This window comes from Oncorhynchus mykiss, chromosome 16 (genome assembly GCF_057628025.1).
Source record: "Oncorhynchus mykiss isolate SJ-2025 chromosome 16, ASM5762802v1, whole genome shotgun sequence".
Lineage (NCBI taxonomy): Eukaryota > Metazoa > Chordata > Actinopteri > Salmoniformes > Salmonidae > Oncorhynchus > Oncorhynchus mykiss.
This window is the reverse complement of record NC_143037.1, coordinates 15,965,094-15,987,049: the sequence shown is the minus strand read 5'-3', so window position 1 is coordinate 15,987,049 and position 21,956 is coordinate 15,965,094. Positions and strand designations below refer to the sequence as shown.

The window sequence follows — 21,956 nt, the reverse complement described above, 5'->3', positions numbered from 1 at the left end:
ACAACCGCAAAGTCTTTTCTGGGACTTCCCCCTTGCACAGAAGGTGAGCTACTCTCTTGTTATGGTGAGTCATATGCTTGATAGGTGTGAATTGTGACTAAGAGTTAGAATTTTGTCATGTCTATTCATATACTTTTACTAAGCAATGTGAACTTGCCTACCTTTCCCAAATATTGAATGAGACAGACAGTATGTTATTTACAGTGGTCTGTTACATTGGTAAAAATGGCATGTAACGTAGACTGCAGACTCACTGCAGCCTTGTAGTATGATGAGGATTTGGAGCACAATATAAAGCTCTTATTTAAGCAAGTCCTGAGGAGGTGTGGTTATATGGCCAACATACCACTGCTAAAGGCTGTTCTTAAGCACGAAGCAACGTGGAGTGCCTGGACACAGCCCTTAGCTGTGGTTTATTGGCCATATACCACACCACCCCTTTCTAAAGTCTTCTAAAGCCAAGTTAATAAACCGATCACTGAACATTTAGAATCCCACCATACCTTCTCAGGCTGTGCAATCCGATTTCCGAGCTGGTCACGGGTGCACATCAGCCACGCTCAAGGTACTAAACAATATCATAACCGCATAACCGACTCTGTCAATCACAACATTCTTATTGGCAGACTCGACAGCCTTGGTTTCTCAAATGATTGCCTCGCCTGGTTTACCAACTACTTCTCTGATAGAGTTCAGTGTGTCAAATCGGAGGGCCTGTTGTCCGAACCTCTGGCAGCCTCTATGGGGCTCCCACAGGGTTAAATTCTCGGGCCGACTCATTTCTCTGTGCATATCAATGATGTCACTCTTGCTGCGGGTGATTCCCTGATCCACCTCTACGCAGACGACACCATTCTGTATACATCTGGCCCTTCTTTGGACACTGTGTTAAACTTCTTATGGCTGGGGGCAGTATTGAGTAGCTTGGATGAATAAGGTGCCCAGAGTAAACTGCCTGCTACTCAGATTTGGATAGAAAAAACTCTGACATTTCTAAAACTGTTTGAATGATGTCTGTGAGTATAACAGAACTCATATGGCAGGCAAAAACATGAGAAAAAATCCAACCAGGAAGTGGGAAATCTGAGTTTTTTTCTTTGCCTATCGAATATACAGTGTCTATGGGGTCACATTGCACTTCCTAAGGCTTCCACTAATGTCAACAGTCTTTAGAACCTTGTTTTTATGCTTCTTCTGTGAAGGAGGGGGGAATGGGAGCTGAATGAGTCAGTGGTCTGGCAGAGTGGCATGAGCTGACCTACGCGTGTTCACGTGAGAGTTAGCTTGAGTTCCATTGCATTTCTGAAGACAAAGGAATTCTCCGGTTGGAACATTTATTGAAGATTTTATGATAAAAACATCCTCTCTGGTCACCCCCAAAACCAATTCTTTCTTTGGCCGCCTCTCCTTCCAGTTCTCTGCTGGCAATGACTGGAACGAACTGCAAAAATCTCTGGAAATGGAAACACTTATCTCCCTCACTAGCTTTAAGCACCAGTTGTCAGAGCAGCTCACAGATTACTGCACCTGTACATAGCCCATCTATAATTTAGCCCTAACAACCACCACTCCCCCTACTGTATTTATTTATTTAGCTCCTTTGCACCCCATTATTTCTATCTTTACTTTGCACTTTCTTCCACTGCAAATCTACCATTCCAGTGTTTTACTTGCTATATTGTATTTACTTTGCCACCATGGCCTTTTTTTGCCTTTACCTCCCCTCATCTCACCTCATTTGCTCACATCGTATATAGACTTGTTTATACTGTATTATTGACTGTATGTTTGTTTTACTCCATGTGTAACTCTGTGTCATTGTATGCGTCGAACTGCTTTGCTTTATCTTGGCCAGGTCGCAATTGTAAATGAGAACTTGTTCTCAACTTGCCTACCTGGTTAAATAAAGGTGAAATAAAATAAATACATTTTTCTTCTTTCTATTGTGTTATTGACTGTACGCTTGTTTATTCCATGTGTTGAGTTGAGGTTATTTTATTTTTACAGGGACAGTGCACATTAATCAACATTAATCAACGTCTCAGGAAAAGTGCTGGTTTTATTTTTAAATGTTTTATTTCACCTATATTTAACCAGGTAGGCTAGTTCAGAACAAGTTCTCATTTGCAAATGCGACCTGGCCAAGATAAAGTAAAGCAGTTTGACACATACAACAACACAGAGTTACACATGGAATAAACAAAACATACAGTCAATATTACAGTAGAACAAAAGAAAACAAAAAGTCTATAGACAGTGAGTGCAAATGAGGTAAGTTAAGGACACAAATAGGCCATGGTGGCGAAGTAATTACAATATAGCAATTAAACACTGGAATGGTAGATGTGCAGAAGATGAATGTGAAGGTAGAGATACTGGGGTACAAAGGAACAAAATAAATAAATAAATACCAGTATGGGGATGAGGTAGGTGGATCGATGGGCTGTTTACAGATAGGCTAAGTACAGGTGCAGTGATCTGTAACCTGCTCTGACAGCTGGTGCTTAAAGCTAGTGAGGGAGATGTGAGTGTCCAGCTTCAGAGATTTTTGCAATTCGTTCCAGTCATGGGCAGCAGAGCACTGGAAGGGAAGACGACCAAAGGAGGAATTGGCTTTGGGGGTGACCAGTGAGATATACCTGCTGGAGCGCGTGCTACGAGTGTGTGCTGCTATGGTGACCAGTGAGCTGAGATAAGGCGGGGCTTTACCTAGCAGATACTTGTAGATAACCTGTAGCCAGTGGGTTTGGCAACGAGTATGAAGCGAGGGCCAACCAACGAGAGCGTACAGGTCGCAATGGTGGGTAGTGTATGGGGCTTTGGTGACAAAACTGATGGCACTGTGATAGACTGCATCCAGTTTGTTGAGTAGAGTGTTGGAGGCTATTTTATAGATGACATCACCGAAGTCCCGGATCGGTAGTATGGTCAGTTTTACGAGGGTATGTTTGGCAGCATGAGTGAAGGATGCTTTGTTGCGATATAGGAAGCCGATTCTAGATTGGAGATGCTTAATGTGAGTCTGGAAGGAGAGTTTACAGTCTAACCAGACACCCAGGTATTTGTAGTTGTCCACGTATTCTAAGTCAGATCAGTCCAGAGTAGTGATGCTGGACGGGCGAGCAGGTGCGGGCAGCGATCGATTGAAAAGCATGCATTTAGTTTTACTTGCGTTGAAGAGCAGTTGGAGGCCACGGAAGGAGAGTTGTATGGCATTGAAACTTACCTGGAGGGTTGTTAACACAGTGTCCAAGGAGGGGCCAGAAGTATACAGAATGGTGTCGTCTGCGTAGAGGTGGATCAGAGAATCACCAGCAGCAAGAGCGACATCATTGATGTATACAGAAAAGGCAGTCGGCCCGAGAATTGAACCCTGTGGCACACCCATAGAGACTGTCAGAGGTCCAGACAACAGGCCCTCCGATTTGACACACTGAACTCTATCAGATAAGTAGTTGGTAAACCAGGCGAGGCAATCATTTGAGAAACCAAGGCTGTCGAGTCTGCCAATAAGAATGTTGTGATTGACAGAGTCGAAAGCCTTGGCCAGGTCGATGAATACGGCTGCACAGTAATGTCTCTTATCGATGGCGGTTATGATGTCATTTAGAACCTTGAGCGTGGCTGAAGTGCATCCATGACCAGCTCTGAAACCAGATTGCATAGCGGAGAAGGTATGGTGGGATTCGAAATGGTCAGTAATCTGTTTGTTAACTTGGCTTTTGAAGACCTTAGAAAGACAGAGTAGGATAGATATAGGTCTGTAGCAGTTTGGATCTAGAGTGTCACCCCCTTTGAAGAGGGGGATGACCGCGGCAGCTTTCCAATCTTTGGGAATCTCAGACGATACGAAAGAGAGGTTGAACAGGCTAGTAATAGGGGTTGCAACAATTTCGGCAGATAATTTTAGAAAGAGAGGGTCCAGATTGTCTAGCCCGGCTGATTTCTAGGGGTCCAGATTTTTGCAGCTCTTTCAGAATATCGGCTATCTGGATTTGGGTAAAGGAGAAATGGTGGGGGCTTTGGCGGGTTGCTGTGGAGGGTGCTGGGCAGTTGACCGGGGTAGGGGTAGCCATGTGGAAAGCATGGCCAGCCGTAGAGAAATGCTTATTGAATTTCTCAATTATAGTGGATTTATCGGTGGTGACATTTAGAACCTTGAGCGTGGCTGAAGTGCATCCATGACCAGCTCTGAAACCAGATTGCATAGCGGAGAAGGTATGGTGGGATTCGAAATGGTCAGTAATCTGTTTGTTAACTTGGCTTTCGAAGACCTTAGAAAGACAGAGTAGGATAGATATAGGTCTGTAGCAGTTTGGATCTAGAGTGTCACCCCCTTTGAAGAGGGGGATGACCGCGGCAGCTTTCCAATCTTTGGGAATCTCAGACGATACGAAAGAGAGGTTGAACAGGCTAGTAATAGGGGTTGCAACAATTTCGGCAGATAATTTTAGAAAGAGAGGGTCCAGATTGTCTAGCCCGGCTGATTTCTAGGGGTCCAGATTTTTGCAGCTCTTTCAGAATATCGGCTATCTGGATTTGGGTAAAGGAGAAATGGTGGGGGCTTTGGCGGGTTGCTGTGGAGGGTGCTGGGCAGTTGACCGGGGTAGGGGTAGCCATGTGGAAAGCATGGCCAGCCGTAGAGAAATGCTTATTGAATTTCTCAATTATAGTGGATTTATCGGTGGTGACAATGTTTCCTAGCATCAGAGCAGTGGGCAGCTGGGAGGAGGTGCTCTTATTCTCCATGGACTTTACAGTGTCCCAGAACTTTTTTTAATTTTTAGCCAGGTGGCTAATTTTCAACCGCAGTCCCTGGGCAGGTTATTAAAAACAATTACAATATAGACAATCATTGAGCAATGAGCACACGCAGAGCAACATAGAACAAAAAGCAACAAGACAAAATCCATAAAAGCAACAACAAGTGTTTCCATACCTCACAAGCTACAGACAACTGACAACATTGGCAACATGGTAACTCGCACTGCTTTGCTTTTTCTTGGCCAGGTCGCAGTTATAAATGAGAACTTGTTCTGAACTAGCCTACCTGGTTAAATAAAGGTGAAATAAAAAAATTAAATAAGAGCTTTATATTGCGCTCCGAATCCTCATCATGCTACAAGGCTGCTGTGAGTCTGTAGTCTCCGTTACATTACATTTTACCAATGTACCATGAGCCAGTGACACACCACTATAGAGCCATATACCACAAACCCCAGAGGTGCCTTGTCGCTGTTATAAACTGGTTACCAACGTAATTAGAGCAGTACAAATAAATGTTTTGTCATACCCATGGTACACGGTCTGATATACCACAGCTGTCAGCCAATCAGCAGTCAGGGCTCGAACCACCCAGTTTATAATTTGCAATAGACTTACATGGCCATCTCACTATGCTATTTGAAGGAGCGTGGACGCATCTGTCCTGCGGTACTATGTTTTGTTTCATATGTGACCGTTGATGAATACAGACGTTACATATACTGCAAATCAATGTTTTGTTTTCACGTGCATGCGAGCCGTTTTTAGATGGGAACGTTGGGAGTTTAAACCACGGCCGAGTCGCACTAAAAACGGTCAAAATGGGACTTGATGGGACTCTGCTTGGCACTCGGTATTAAGGAGATAGATCGGGGGTGTAATTGTACGTCAAGCTGCTTCATGCTACAGAAATGCCTATGAGCATTCTGGCTCGTACAAGGCCACTTACTTAATTTAATAATAATAATAACACTTTTGCAAAGGAAGGAATTTGCAATGACTTCACAGCAAAGTAAATATGCATGGGTGGTGAGTCACTGTGAAACTAAAATTGGCGACGCATAATTACACCCTCCTCTGCACCCGGTGGACAAGTTCTCTGCCAGCCTGACATAGATTTCATGTAGAAACAGGCAAACAGTTCACCTACAGAAACCTACTAACCCTCAGAATAGACCAACAAGAAACAGATGTTCAGTCAAAAAGGAGGAGAAAGGAAGACCACACAAGTCAACACACTCATCTCAAAAGCTAACCGATTAGTCAACCCAAATAAGTATAGCCATCCATTTTCAAATGGAACTGCTTTTAATTGCAAGTAGTAATCGTAGTAACAGCAGTAGCAGAAGCAACAATATGACATATTTACAAAAACCATTCAGGATCTCACAATGTCTGTTTGTTTGGTTGTGCAGCTGTATGGACAAAGAGCCTTCTTTTAATCCTATCATAGTATGTACATCCAGGTCCATAATTATTGAAACCCTAGATACAGATGTGCCAAAAATACTGTATAAAATAAATAATACAAACACTGAGCTATATTGTCTGCAACAAAAATTGGAAATTGTATTATTTTATACTAATACAATTGCTTATCGAAAGATTTTGTTTAACAAGTCATACAAAAAAACAGGGGTCAGTTATTGGCACCCCTGTTTTCAGTACTCAGACTGTCCCCTTGCAAAGATAACAACACTTTTTTTTGTTTGTTTTTTGACCATTCCTCCGTACAGAATCTTTCCAGATCCTTGATATCCTTCATCTGCTCTGATGGACTGCCCTCTTCAATTCAAACCACAGGTTTTCAATGGGGTTCATGTCTGTTGACTGAGATGGCCATTGCAAAATGTTGAGCCATTTCTTTGTGGATTGTGGCTGTGTCTTTTTCCTCGTAAAGGGAGGGAGCTGGAGTACTGAAAACAGGGGTGTCAATCATTTTAACCCCTATTTTGTTTGTTAAACCAAATCTTTCTCTAAACAGTTGTATTAGTATAAAATAATTCCCCTATTTTTTTTGGCATACCACATAGCTACTTATATTGTTTATTTTGAAGTATTTTTTGCTCATCTTTATCAAGGGTGCCAATAATTATGGACCAGTCTGTAGATATAGTGTATCCATAGTGGCCTACCATTGCAGAGTAGTTTGAATCTCTATATCTGCCCAACATCCTTGGGGCAATCACATTACACAATTTCAGAAACTAACCAGCTGAGGGAGACATTTAGCAACATTTGTGGGGATATCCCAACCAGATTTGCTGTATTACAGTATTTAGCCATAAAACACATTCGGTTTTTCAACGATTTTATAGAATATACATATCCCTCCCATTTCTATGGCCATTGAGGGTAAAACAGAATCTCTAAACATTGCTCTAATAATTTGCTAACAGGGTGTCTCTTCTGCTACCTCTATCTCTTCAAGAGAACAAAGTGTCAGAGGAGATACATTGCAGTGTTATGTACACTGTACACCTGGTAAATTACCACCCCAGTAAAAACTATTTCCAGCCCCAGTAGACTACCTCATATAACATTGAATACTCTCTATCAAACCAATTGGAACACCAGTGGCATCAGGCGGCCATTATGTTCGAGGTGGCACGATGTATGTGAGGATAGAGGGGGTTTCAAACACCTGAAACAGCTTTTTCCCCCTGCAATCTATAGCCATAATCATTATGCCTAATTCTATTCTACACATTCCAGAGGGTGTCATTCTGACTGTTTTCAATCCCACATCTTAACGTACTGCACAAACATGCCTCGGATATTACATTCAAATTACAACACAGTACATGGGATGATAACACACAATCAATACAGGCACATATCATTTCATAATTAATACACAAATATCATGATATTATCATAAGGTGCCAGATTACATTTAAAGCAAGTATTTTTTTGTCTGCATATCTAAGCATATGTCAAGCTGTCTTTATCCTCCTAACTGGTGTGTTTTTTTCTTTTGACTAAATATGCTTCCCCTCATCTCTGCTAATATCTGGGTAAAATATTGAAAGGAATGTGAGTCTTATTCAGTACATTTAGTGATTGCTTGCTTTTCTAAAGTCTAGCAACCTTGCCAGCAGGAATGTTAGACAAGCTGATCTAACTTGATTTATAGACCGTGGTGGAAAAAAGTACCCAATTGCTATACTTGAGTAAAAGTAAAGATACCTTTTAATAGAAAATGACTCAAGTAAAAGTGAAGGTCACCCAGTAAAATAATATGTGAGTAAAAGTCTATTTGTTTTGAATTTTACTTAAGTATCAAAAGTAAATATAATTGCTAAAATATACTTAAGTATCAAAAGTAAATACTTCAAATCCTTATATTAAGCAAATTTATACAGAGACTTATATATTTTATTTATTTACGGATAACCAGGGGTACACTCCAACACTGACATAATTTACAAAAGAAGCATTTGTGTTTAGTAAGTCTGCCAGATCAGAGGCAGTAGGGATGACCAGGGATGTTCTCTTGATAAGTGTGTGAATTGGATAATTTTCCTGTTCTGCTATGCACTCAAAATCTAACGAGTACTTTTGGGTGTCTGGGAAAACGTATGCAGTAAAAAGTACATATTTTAGTTTAAGAATGTAGTGGAGTAAAAGTAAAGTAAATATAAATAGTAAAGTACAGATACCTCCAAAAATTACTTAAGTAGTACTTCAAAGTATCTTTACTTAGTTACTGTACACTACTGTTGATAGTCTCAATAGCTTGGTAGCTACCCACTGGGCACAGTCGTCAATTCAACTTTTATTCCATGTTGGTTCAACGTAATTTCATTGAAATGACTTAGAAACAATGATGCTTCAACCAGTGTGTGCCCAGTGGGTAGTTATGAGGTTGGGAGATAGGTTCCCTAAAGCCAACCTCATAAAACTTCAAGAGGGCTAGCATTACAGAGAAACAAAACATTTGTTTTATTTATTCATCAAGAAGGAATCAATAGGCTACATAGCTTGATCAAAATTAATTTACAAACATACCTCCTGTGAGTCCTGCCCATCACCTGCAGCTAAAATTAAACGAGGATAGTGAGGATACTGCATGTACTCGAGTATCGAGCATCAACTGCGTTTGCCAGTCTGTTTGTGCTATCATGAAAACTCATTGTCAGGCCAAACAAAGACAGCAATGGAGTTGGCAAGAGCACAAGCATATCTGGGATCAGGTTACTGTATTTCACCTTGTAGAGCAAGAAGAGGAGCTGATATTGAGAAAATCTGATTATGAGAACTGCTCCTTCCTTTGACTGCCAGTCAGTAGTGTACGGCCCCTGAGTCATTTCGAGGTGAACCACTTGTGACGCTTGAACCTGAGAGACAGACGCTTGACATGATGAAAGGGATGGTGTGGGCTGACCTCTGCTTTTACTCCTACGGAAAAGACTGCGTTTGAGGACAGTGTACGACCGTGTTCGACCCCTTCCTCTCGCTCTCTGTGGGTAGTTTGTTTAGTTAGCAATCATTACACACACACACACACACACACACAGTGTTCTGTACGTATGCCATCTCTCCAGATGACCATTTATATGATCATGTTTCCTTTAAGGTTCAGGAGCGTTCATTTATTCACTAATGAAGTAGATTTTATTGGAACACTGCCACAGCTGATACGCCGTAATGAATGGGCTAGATAGATAGATGTGTGCACATTGACTCAATGTTCAGTACATACCCTAGTGACCGCAGTGAGTCATGGTGACACAAATGATGAGTGCCATCAAGCGGCAGTCCCTGACTCCCTGCCAATCGAGATTGGACTCAACACACACACATTTTGTTCTATCCTCGTGGGGACCTAAAATGTATTTCCATTCAAAATCCTATTTTCCCTAAACCTAACCCAAATCCTTATTCTAACCCTAATTGTAATCCTAACCTCTAAAGGCCTTTGTCCTCATGGGGATGTGGGAAATGTCCCCACGAGGGAGCATTTTCCTTGTTTTACTATCCTTGTCGTACTTTGGAGGATTTTAGGTCCCCACAAGGATAGAAGAGCCAACCAATACACACACACACACACACACACACACACACACACACACACACACACACACTGCCCTGTATTATGAAAGACCAGTATAAAATATCATCCATCTGAGAACTCACATGTAACAAACTAATTATGACATGTCATTTCCAATATTTTACACTGTGCATACGGTTTGCAAACTGAAGGAAAACAAGTGACTTAGAGACATTGCTCACACACAGAGGACAATAGGTGCTTACTGTAGAAGAATGTATGACCTGATATCTAATATCTGCCATCTTTGCTCTCCTGTAAGTACATTTCGGTGAGGCAGAGTGTAGATAGTTCCTCCATACAAACACCACCTGTTCTCCTCAAGGTGTCTGGGACTTTGTCTGTGTCAGTCTGTATCTGTGTGTTTGTGTGCAGGAACAAGGTAGTGATAGCAGCTTCTAGCCCTTCACAAATGAACGACACATTGAGAGAAGGCTGAGGTTCCATCCTCCTGATCCTATATGTCTTTATCCTACGCCCTCGTCCTCTTGGGTTAAATCTATGTACGGTCTACCTAATCTACTGTACAGAGAGAGAGAGAGTTCAACTGCCTCTGGCATAATGATGCTAATTACAATGCCTGATGTCACTATGTTAAAGAGAATCATTAATTCCTATAATTTACTGTGTTAAATAACACTAATACACAAGGACAATTTTTTTGTGAACAAATGTTTCATTTTGTCGTTAAGGTTGGTAGCAACATGTGGAAATCGTTGTGGAAATCTGTTGCAGCTCAAGTCAACTACAACACCCACAATGCAATACTCTCTCTATGGGCTGGCTGGCTAGCTTGGTAGGCTGCTAGCTAGCAAATGTAGCTAGCTACACACAGTAATACCAAAGTCAATATCAGCATGTAAAGTAGCTAGTTAGCTGTAAAATCACCCCCCCCTCAAAAGAAAAATGTTCACTATATTACCATGTTCAACCTGCAGATCGATGTGCCTCACAGAGTGGAGTCTGACATTCTCAATAGCCATGCAACGACATCATGCAATGCACCCTGGACTGAACAGACAGACAAATAGGAGAAATGTTGTGGACCCTCTGTTAAATTAAACATTTCCCGAGGTAGGAATATCGCAAAAATATGATCAATGGCTCATTAGATAGAAGACAACCTCCTGTGTTATGGCATCGGTCAGTATTGAAATCTGACAAGTATGATAGACGTTTTCACCATCTAAAGGTCGTATTCCTATTAACTTCCAGTGTAGCAAGAACGTCATACCGGGTGGATTTCTGCCTGCTTGAACAGCAATAGCTCAGATACACATGAAAACATGAAATGTCCCCGGGAATTGATAGAACTTCGCTCAGAGATGCATCAAAACAATATAACATTCAAAATGGGTGAATCTTTCCTTTAATGGGCTGTGAAAATAGTGGCGCACACACACCCTAACATGGTGAGGCCTTCCAGGGAAAACACACACACAGAGGAAGGCAGGCAAGTACACAGACACACACACACAGAACCATGGATTCTCCATCTGTACACATTTAGAGAGATAACAACATTGCCCTTGGACTGTGGTGGTGAAATGCACCCATCTCTCTACCAACCAAAACACTGCAGATGTGGCTCCCTCAGTGATGCAATACTGTCCATTCAGAAATCATCAGCGTCACTCTGACAGCATGGAACTGATGCTGAGTATCAACAAGATTGGCACCACGACAGCTTGGTTATGCTAGGAGCATATCACCTTTAAGCCAACTAGTGCTGACAGCAGAAGAGAAAATGTCATATCAGATTAAAAACTGTACACTGTATACGAACAGCCCATCTCGGAGACCGTGAATGTGTGTGTGTGTGTTTGGCCGTGCTAGCATCTAAAGGTTGAGCCAACTATAAATCAGAGTATTGATCTTGATAACTGCCGACAGACGAATGGTAGTAACAAGGGGAAGTTAACATGGGGTGTGATCTAAGCTAAACTGGGGTTTACAAGGAGATCAAAAACACATCACAGAAAACCATGTCTATGTACAGCATCAAGATCGTTTGAAGTCGGAGAATCAATGATCAATGATCCTGGATGCAAAACTCAAAAGTCTCCAGCTTCAGTCAGAGGACATCTGGCTTGGTGAGTAACATATTTCCTGATCAATAAATAAGATGCGTTATCAAAAGTGTGCTTTCTCATATCCTGATCAAGACAGTACAAATCAATCCATGTCAATGAAACATGAGAGACCTCTTTTTCATCTTCTTCCATTCCATCTCTGTCTTTGTTTTTCTGAGACGGATCTTGGCAGATGTGTTCTAATGCAGGTTTTCCCAATCTCGGTTCCGGGGTCCCGCCTGGGTGCACGCTCTGTTTTTTTTGCCCTATCACCACACATCTTTCAAATAATTAAAATAATTAAAATAATTCAAATAATTAAAGATGAGTTGGTTATTTGAGTCAGATGTGTAGTCTTAGGGGCAAAAACCAAAAGATGCACCCGGGGAGGGAGGGAGGGAGGGGGGGGGGGGGGAGAGTTTGGGAAAGCCTGGTGTTTGGGCCGCCTTACAGGAGATTATAGACGAGTGCCTTTAATATGAGTAGTCCTTCTAACTGCTCCACAGTGTCCATCTGCTCAAGGAGACACACAAGCAGCCCACACACACACACACACACTCAGATACTGGTCTGCAGCTCGCCATTGAGCAGCGCGGCGTTGTGCATTTCCGCGGTGACGTCGTTGACCATGCGCGTTCGCTCCATGCGGCTGTCGCTGCGCTCCGCCTCATCCAGGCCCGCCACCTTCTTCAAGCACAGAACATTCTGAAAGCTCTTCTTGAAGTTGTCTGACAGGAAGGCGTACAGGATGGGGTTGGCACAGCTGTTGGCGTAGCCCAGCACCACCACAAACTCAAAGGTGCTCTTGAGGACGGGCGTGGTGTCGATGGTGCCGGTCACCGAGGTGACGTTGAACACGTAGAAGGGCAGCCAGCAGAGCACGAACATGGCCACTACGATGGACACCATCCTGGTCACCTTCCTCTCCGAACGCTTACGCTTAGTGGAGCCCACGCGCATGCCTGACGACTTCACCTATTGGACGGGGAGAGAGGGGATGCATCCATTGTTATTGGTGATACTACCTTCTTAGATGCCACAACTGTGCCTATCGCTATGGTTACAGGCAACAGGTAGATAGATAACAGGTTCCAGCATGTCAGAACGGAGAACTTGACCAAAGACGTCAGCAATAATAAAGATAAAGTGAATTTGAAAATAAAAACACCATGAACAGGGAGGAGGGGCTCACCTTGATGATGATGAGCAGGTAACAGAGGCAGATGACGATGAGCGGCAGGAAGAAACCTAGGAGGAAGGTGTAGAACATGAAGGCCGTCTGATAGGCCCCCTGAGGCTCCGGCCACACAATGGTACACGCCCAAGCCTGGTTATTATTGGGCATCAGACCGCTGAAGATCATGATTGGCAGGTTGACCAGCAGGGACACTCCCCACATGGTCAGGTTGATGATCTTAGCCACGCGTGGCTTCCGCCACTTGGTGGACTTTATGGGGTGGACCACGGCCAGGTAGCGGTCGACGCTCATGACCGTGAGGCAGAAGATGGAGGTGAACTGGTTGAGGGAGTCCACAGTCATGACCAGGCGGCAGAGCACGGAGCCGAAGGGCCAGTGGACCAGGGCCAGCTGCACGGCGATGAAAGGTAGACTCAGCATACAGAGGACGTCGGCCACGGCCAGGTTCAGGATATAGATATTAGTCACTGTCTTCATCTTGGCGTAGCGCAGGATAACATAGATCACCAAGGTGTTGCCGGTCAGCCCCACGGCGCACACCGTGAAGTAGATGAAGGTGATGACTACGGAGCTGGTCTTGTCGAAGGCCTGGTGGGTCTCGTCCGGAGTGTCATTCCGGGACCCCAGGTCAGACTCGTTCCCTGGGAAGTAGCTGTCGTAGTACAGGGGCTCGGGGAGGGAGAGGTTGGGGGGCGACGGAAGGAGAGGCCAGGGATCCATGCTGACAGAGGAGGGCTGGGTTGGGTCTGTTTCAGGGTTGAAGACACTAAGCTCACATCCCACCTGAGTGTACAGTACAGGGAGACAGTGGGTGAGAACAGAGAAACTCAACGACGAGGGACAATACATTCCTTCAAAGCACCATGGTAACTGAGCCTGCTATATAATGGTTTACACTCAACATTAAGTTACATAATAAAGCCTGCTCCTTCATTTATAGGTCCCCACACAATATATGACTTGCAGGACTCACTCCTCCTGTAGGGCTTTTTGTGTTTTCATTTGAATGTGTTGAATGGTTGGGACTTCAAACCCCTGTGTTGAACAAGCAGCACCAAGCTGATGTGAAACCCCTTGAAAAACACCCGTGGATTCTCAAGTGTCCAGTAATGAAGCTATTCTCCAATGCAAAGGTGTTTGTTTTGTGATAAAGGACCAGACCATGCCGAAATAATGTTTGTTGAGAATTGATTTAAAATGGAAAAACAAAATCCATGCGCAGGGAAAAGGTCAGGATTTCATGCTGTTATTTCTGTTGGGCATAAAGCTATCTGTGGATCTGGGTTTATTGTGCAAACACAGGTCCTCTATTGGATTGGTGGTGATGAGAAGCTCACACTGCATGGGAAACATGTAGCGCTCTGGTCAGAGACAGTGGCAGCAGGGCCGTAGCCAGGGTCTGAGTTTTAGAGGTCTGTTAAGACAGTTGAAGCTCATTCACTGCATTTCTATACAGTTTAAAAACTCAAAAATGCTATTTGGACAACAGCAAAATCAAGCATCAATGACCCCCAGCCATTATCACATTGGTTGATGTAGCTTCATTCACCTCCGTCGATCTACTAAGACGTAGCCTATTAGCTATACAATTAGCCGCTCAAAACCGGGATTAAAAACTGTAATTGAATATGTACAGAGGAATCTGTTAGCAGAAAAACTATTTTAGTAACGAAAGATAAACAAGTACATTTCCTTTGAAGAATTTGTTTGTTTGCAGTTTAACAGCTAATTTCCTGTAATTCTACACATTTTGCCATGACTGATGCCATGTTAATATGATATATTAATATGCAAATTACAAAAACAATCTATGGGGGCCCCTGGAGGTCAGGGCCCCTGGGCACGTGCCCTGCATGCCCGATCAGTAATTTGGCCATGATTACTAGTTTAGACAGTCTAGCCAACTAACTAGACTAATTTACCAATCTAAAACATCAAACCAATCTAACTGACATGGGCTATTTGAGTGACTGACCTAAAACAAGAGGAAAACTGCCAACAACCAAGTTTCAAAATTTCATTTTGTGTATTCTACTATTCTAACACTCAGAACAACCTCAATTCATAGGGGCAAGGACTCTACAAGGCGTCGAAAGTGTTCCACAGGGATGCTGGTCAACGTTGACTCCAATGCTTCTCACAGTTGGGTCAAGTTGGCTGGATGTCCTGTGGGTGGTAGACCGTTGTTGATACACACGGGAAACTGTTGAGCGTGAAAAACCCAGCGTCGTTGCAGTTCTTGATACAAACAGGTGCGCTTGGGACCTACTACCATACCCCGTTCAAAGACACTTACATTTGTGTCTTTCCCATTCACCCTCTGAATGGCACATACACAATCCATGTCTCAAGGCTTAGAAATTCTTCTTTAACCTGTCTCCTCCCCTTCATCTATACTGATTAAAGTGGATTTAACAGGTGACATCAATAAGGGATCATAGTTTTCACCTGGATTCACCTGGTCAGTCTGTCATGGAAAGAGCAGGAGTTCTTCATGCTTTTTATACTCAGTGTATACAGTGCTGTGAAAAGGTATTTGCCCCCTTTCAAATGTGATCTACTTTTGCATATTTTTGATATTGAATGTTATCAGATCTTCAACCAAAACCTAATATTAGATAAAGGGAACCTGAATGAAAAAATAACACAACAATTCCATACTTATTCCAGGTCCCGAGGCAGCAAAGCATCCCCAAACCATCACACCACCACTACCATGATTGACTGTTGGTATACGTTTCTTACTGTGGAATGCAGAGGAATAATGGGACCCATGTTGTCCAAAAAGTTATACTTTTGACTCATCTGTCCATAGAACATTCTTCCAAGAACCTTGATCATCATCCAGATGTTAATTTATTTTTTATTTTTTGGCAAAGTTGAGTCAACTTTTTGGATGAGATGGGTCCCATTATGTCTGGCGAAAACCAAACACTAGATTCCACAGTAAGAACCTCATACCAACAGTCAAGCATCATGGCGGCAGTGGAATGGTTTGGAGATGCTTTGCTGCCTCAGGACCTGGAAGACTTTCCTTAATAGAAGGAACAATGATTTCTGCTCTGTATCAGAGAATTCTACAGGAGAATGTCAGACTATCCGTCTGTGAACTGAAGCTTAGCTGGGTCATGCAGCAAGAAAATGATCCAAAACACACAATCAGGTCTACATGAAAATGGTTATAAAGCAACACATTTGAAGTTTTGGAATGGCCTAGTCAAAGTCCAGATCTAATCCCAATTAAGATGTTTTGGCAGGACGTGAAATGAGCAGTTCATGCTTGAAAACCCACAAATATCACTGAGTTAATGCAGTTCTGCATGTAAGAGGGCCAAAATTCCTTCACAGTCATGTGGGAGACTGATCAACAACTACAGGAAGCGTTTGGTTGCAGTCTTTGCAGTGAAAGGTGGCACAACCAGTTAGTGTAAGAGGACAATTACTTTTTTCACACAAGGGAATTGGGTGTTGCATAACTTTAATTAATAAAATAAAATATATCATTTTTTTGGTTATTTGCAAACACAGGTTCCCTTTATATAATATTGGGTTTTGGTTGAAGATCTGATAACATTCAGTATAAAAAATATGCAAAAATAGAGAACATTAGAAAGGGAGCAAATACTATTCATGACATTGTATATAGCTTACACGTACATATATTTTTACTTGGCTATGTTATTTTTTTTCACAATTCGAAAAAACTTGTGGCAGCAATTCTCTTTGGAGTTGGATTTTTTGTAATATTCTAGATATATTTAAATCGTAGCCAATAGACAAATGTTAGATAGTATTTATTATTAGACAACTCTTTGGTTCAGTATCGATTATGTGCATATTTTATGCAGAAATATTGGCCTTCTAAAATGCAAGATGGTTATGATTATTCTGTCTTCTATCATTCTAAAATATTTCTCACGCCAAACAAGCCTTCAATCTATGATATTTTTGTAAATATTGCTGGTGCAGAGGTTATTTTGTGTTATAATTTATTGGTTTCTCTGTTTGGCCTCCAAATGTAGACACTAACATTCAATTAATGCCATATGTCAAGTACTACATGGCGTTTGGAATTTCAACAATGGACAATTACTGATACATTTGGAGCATTAAAATTCAACAGCGTGCACAATAGGGCATACATGCGCACGAGAAATTGCCTAATCTTGATCAGAATATAAAATAACAGGTGCGCTGTTATAAATTAATACAGATAACATAATTGAACAGGTGACAATTGAAATAAAGAAATATCCATGTCCGATTAAAAATATACATTGGTTACACGTTTGGTAGGCCTATTAACCTTTGACGACTGGTTATCACAATTAATGTACTTATTGTTTGGTAATAGCACGTACAATTTCAAGATTCATGTAGGTTAAACTTACCTTTTATTGTGAAAATTGTACGCCACATTAGCTCCATTTGACAAGGTGTTATTTCAGCCAAGAGTATTCCGACTTCCACTTCTGGGCATCAGTGAAAATCCATGGGAAGGCAGCATTCTGCCCCGTGGCTTCCACTTAAAGTATGATACACCTGTCCTCCCATTACGCACAGTGGTATCTTGTGCACCAAAGTGGTGACGGTCATCACCACATATCTAACAGTTATGTGTAATATGTCAAATAGGCAATAGGCTACAGTGTATATATATATATATATATCTTTTTTAAATACCTCAGATAGCAATTACAATTGTGTAAATAATAGTAGATCGTTTTGAGCAACTGATGTATCCAAAAGTAGCCTACTGGCGCTGAATCAACGACCAGAGCAAATGCGAAATCTGTTCTAGCAGGACGACTGAAGCGCAAAGGAGAGCTCAGACTGTCAGCGCGCTGATGAGCGTTGCACTCACTGCTGCGTTCGGTGGAATTGAATGATGGGTGAGTGCGCGTTTGCTGCAGGTTTCATCTCTGCATGCAGATGGAGCTGCCGATCCGCTATGCTCTCGCCCCTCCTCCCTCCTCACCAAACTCCCCCAATGTGCGTCAGTGTCCATCCGCCTGCGTGAAGGAAACTGACATTAAGAGTTCCTCGCTCTTATATTTTCTAGGGAGGATATGTGCTCGTACTAATGTCTTTAATGGAAACGGTTGGGTCAGTCACCAGACGGAGCATTTGATCTGTTTACACGAGCGCGACAGACTGCGCAACCAGAGTTTATAGTGAACACTGGAGGATAAGCATCTTCTGAACGATCTCTGTCAAAAGCGTCTGAGAAAGTTTCCCTTGTTCAAGCAGCTTCTTCCGCATGAGGCATGTATTGCACACTAGGTTAACTTGGTTCCAAAAAAAAAGGAATTCAGTCTCAATTGAGAGTAAGAATTGAGAGTAAGAAAAGTAGAATACAACCAGGTGCAATTCGACATATTGTTGTGTATCAGCAGTTTTTGTCTTGTACAGTCCTGGCCAAAAGTTTTGAGAATGACACAAATATACATTTTCAAAGTCTGCTGGCTCAGTTTGTATGATGGAAATTTGCATATACTTCAGAATGTTATGAAGAGTGATACGATGAATTGCAATGTTCCTCTTTGCCATGCAAATTAACTGAATCCCCCAAAAACATTTCCACTGCATTTAAGCCCTGCCACAAAAGGACCAGCTGACATCATGTCAGTGATTCTCTCGTTAACACAGGTGTGAGTGTTGACGAGGACAAGGCTGGAGATCATTCTGTCATGCTGATTGAGTTTGAATAATAGACTGGAAGCTTCAAAAGAAGGGTGGTGCTTGGAATCATTGTTCTTCCTCTGTCAACCATGGTTACCTGCAAGGAAACAAGTGCCGTCATCATTGCTTTGCACAAAAAGGGCTTCACAGGCAAGGATATTGCTGCCAGTAAGATTGCACCTAAATCAACCATTTATCAGATCATCAAGAACTTCAAGGAGAGCGGTTCAATTGTTGTGAAGAAGGCTTCAGGGTGCCCAAGAAAGTCCAGCAAGCGCCAGGACCGTCTCCTAAAGTTGATTCAGCTGTGGGATCGTGGCAACACCAGTACAGAGCTTGCTCAGGAATGACAGCAGGCAGGTGTGAGTGCATCTGCACGCACAGTGAGGCGAAGACTTTTGGAGGATGGCCTGGTGTCAAGAAGGGCAGCAAAGAAGCCACTTCCCTCCAGGAAAAACATCAGGGACAGACTGATATTCTGCAAAAGATACAGCAATTGGACTATTGAGGACTGGGGTAAAGTCATGTTCTCTGATGAATCCCCTTTCCAATTGTTTGGGGCATCCAGAAAACAGCTTGTCCAGAGAAGACCAGGTGAGCGCTACCATCAGTCCTGTGTCATGCCAACAGTTAGGCATCCTGAGACCATTCAAGTGTGGGGTTGCTTCTCAGCCAAGGGAGGGGGCTCACTCACAATTTTGCCTAAGAACACAGCCATGAACAAAGAATGGTACCAACACATCCTCCGAGAGCAACTTCTCCTAACCATACAGGAACAGTTTGGAGACGAACAATGCCTTTTCCAGCATGATGGAGCACCTTGTCATAAGGCAAAAGTGATAACTAATTGGCTCGGGGAACAAAACATCAATATTTTGGGTCCATGGCCAGGAAACTCCCCAGACCTAAATCCCATTGAGAACTTGTGGTCAATCCTCAAGAGGCGGGTGGACAAACAAAACCCCACAAATTCTGACAAACTCCAAGCATTGATTATGCAAGAATGGGCTGCCATCAGTCAGGATGTGGCCCAGAAGTTAATTGACAGCATGCCAGGGCGGATTGCAGAGGTCTTGAAAAAGAAGGGTCAACACTGCAAATATTGACTCTTTGCATCAACTTCATGTAATTGTCAGTAAAAGCCTTTGACACTTATGAAATGCTTGTAATTATACTTCAGTATTCCATAGTAACATCTGACAAAAATATCTAAAGACACTGAGGCAGCAGACTTAGTGAAAATTAATATGTGTGTCATTCTCAAAACATTTGGCGACGACTGTATGTCAGTCACTGACAGTCACTCAATTAGGGACAGATCGACATTTACCGAGGGGGAGGGGTGGTCCAAAATAGCAGTGTTTTTTTATTTGGCACAGGGAAGGGTAGTACGTTTTTCCAAGGTTTATTTTCGCCCCTCGGCTTTTATTTTCCCTATAAACAATGGCTTGACTTACTGGATTGAATATACGTTTATATCTGAATAGCAGATGCAGTAGCCATCTGACATAAAGAAATAAATGTTGGTCTCGTAGCATGCCACTGGCATACTCTACATCTATCTCTCTGGGGTTAGGCCTAACCTTCTCATCCTTCATATAGGCTATATACAATGATTAAAATTATAAATGCAACATGCAACAATTTCAAAGATTTTGCTGAGTTACAGTTCATATTAGGAAATCAGTCAATTGAAATACATTCATTAGGCCCTAATCTACAGATTTCTAATGACTGGGAATTCAGATATGCATCTGTTAGTCACAGATACCTTAAAACATTTGTCAGTATCTGGTGGGACCACCATTTGCACCATGCAGCACGACACATCTCCTTCGATTAGAGTTTATCAGGCAGTTGATTGTGGCCTGTGAAATGTTGTCCCACTCCTCTTCAATGGCTGTGCGAAGTTGCTGGATATTGGCGGGAACTGGAACACTGTCATACACGTCGATCCAGAGCATCCCAAACATGCTCAAATGGGTGACATGTCTGGTGAGTATGCAGGCCATGGAAGAACTGGCACATTTTCAGCTTCCAGGAATTGTGGACAAATCCTTGCGACATGGGGCCGTGCATTATCATGCTGAAACATGAGGTGATGGCGACAGATGAATGGCACGACAATGGGCCTCAGGATCTCGTCACTGTATGCACCTGTGTAATGATCATGCTGTTTAATGATCTTCTTGATCATGGGGCGGCAGGGTAGCCTAGTGGTTAGAGCGTTGGACTAGTAACCGGAAGGTTGTGAGTTCAAACCCCCGAGCTGACAAGGTACAAATCTGTCGTTCTGCCCCTGAACAGGCAGTTAACCCACTGTTCCCAGGCCGTCATTGAAAATAAGAATTTGTTCTTAACTGACTTGCCTGGTTAAATAAAGGTAAAATAAAATAAAAAAATATCCCACACCTGTCAGGTGGATGGATAATCTTGGCAAAGGAGAAATGCTCAATAACAGGGATGTAAACACATTTGTGCACAACAATTTTGAGAAATAAGCTTTTTGTCCATATGGAACATTTGAGATATTTTATTTAAGCTCATGAAAATTGGGACCAATATTTTACATGTTGTGTTTATATTTTAGTTTTTTATTTATTTGTTATTATTATTATTATTTGTACCTTTATTTAACTAGGCAAGTCAGTTAAGAACAAATTCTTATTACCAATGACGGCCTAGGAACAGTGTGTTAACTGCCTGTTCAGGGGCAGAATGACATATTTGTACCTTGTCAGCTCGGGGATTTGAACTTGCAACCTTCTGGTTACTAGTTCCAACGCCCTAACCACTAGGCTAACCTGCCGCCCTGTTCAGTATATTCAGTTGAAGTCAGAAGTTTACATACAGCTTAGCCAAATACATTTAAACTCAGTTTTTCACAATTCCATTACATTTTATCCTAGTACAAATTCCCTGTCTTAGGTCAGTTAGGATCACCACTTTATTTTAAGAATGTGAAATGTCAATAATAGTAGAGAGAATTATTTATTTCAGCTTTTATTTCTTTCATCACATTCCCAGTGGGTCAGAAGTTTACAAACACTCAATTAGTATTTGGTAGAATTGCCTTGAAATGTTTTAACTTGGGTCAAATGTTTCGGGTAACCTTCCACAAGCTTCTCACAATAAGTTGGGTGAATTTTGGCCCATTCCTCCTGACAGAGCTGGTGTAACCGAG

General features: G+C 42.3%; 1 protein-coding gene across 1 annotated transcript; it reads right to left on the bottom strand.

Annotated features, from left to right (window-relative positions):
• Positions 1-11,173: 11,173 nt before the first annotated feature.
• On the bottom strand, positions 11,174-18,112 carry sstr2a (somatostatin receptor 2a). Its single transcript, XM_021564910.3, has 3 exons — positions 17,482-18,112; positions 13,085-13,873; positions 11,174-12,867 (listed from the first exon to the last, which is right to left on the bottom strand). The coding sequence occupies exons 2-3, from the start codon at positions 13,808-13,810 to the stop codon at positions 12,451-12,453; spliced, it is 1,143 nt and encodes a 380-aa protein (XP_021420585.2). The 5' UTR covers positions 13,811-13,873; positions 17,482-18,112; the 3' UTR covers positions 11,174-12,450.
• Between the last annotated feature and the right edge of the window lie 3,844 nt (positions 18,113-21,956).

Excerpts from the sequence above, each read along its gene's own strand:
- sstr2a (XM_021564910.3), bottom strand. The coding sequence starts at position 13,810 with ATGGATCCCTGGCCTCTCCTTCCGTCGCCCCCCAACCTCTCCCTCCCC. Across the intron at positions 12,868-13,084 it reads ACCTGCTCATCATCATCAAG|GTGAAGTCGTCAGGCATGCG; the intron begins GTGAGCCCCTCC and ends CCCGTCCAATAG.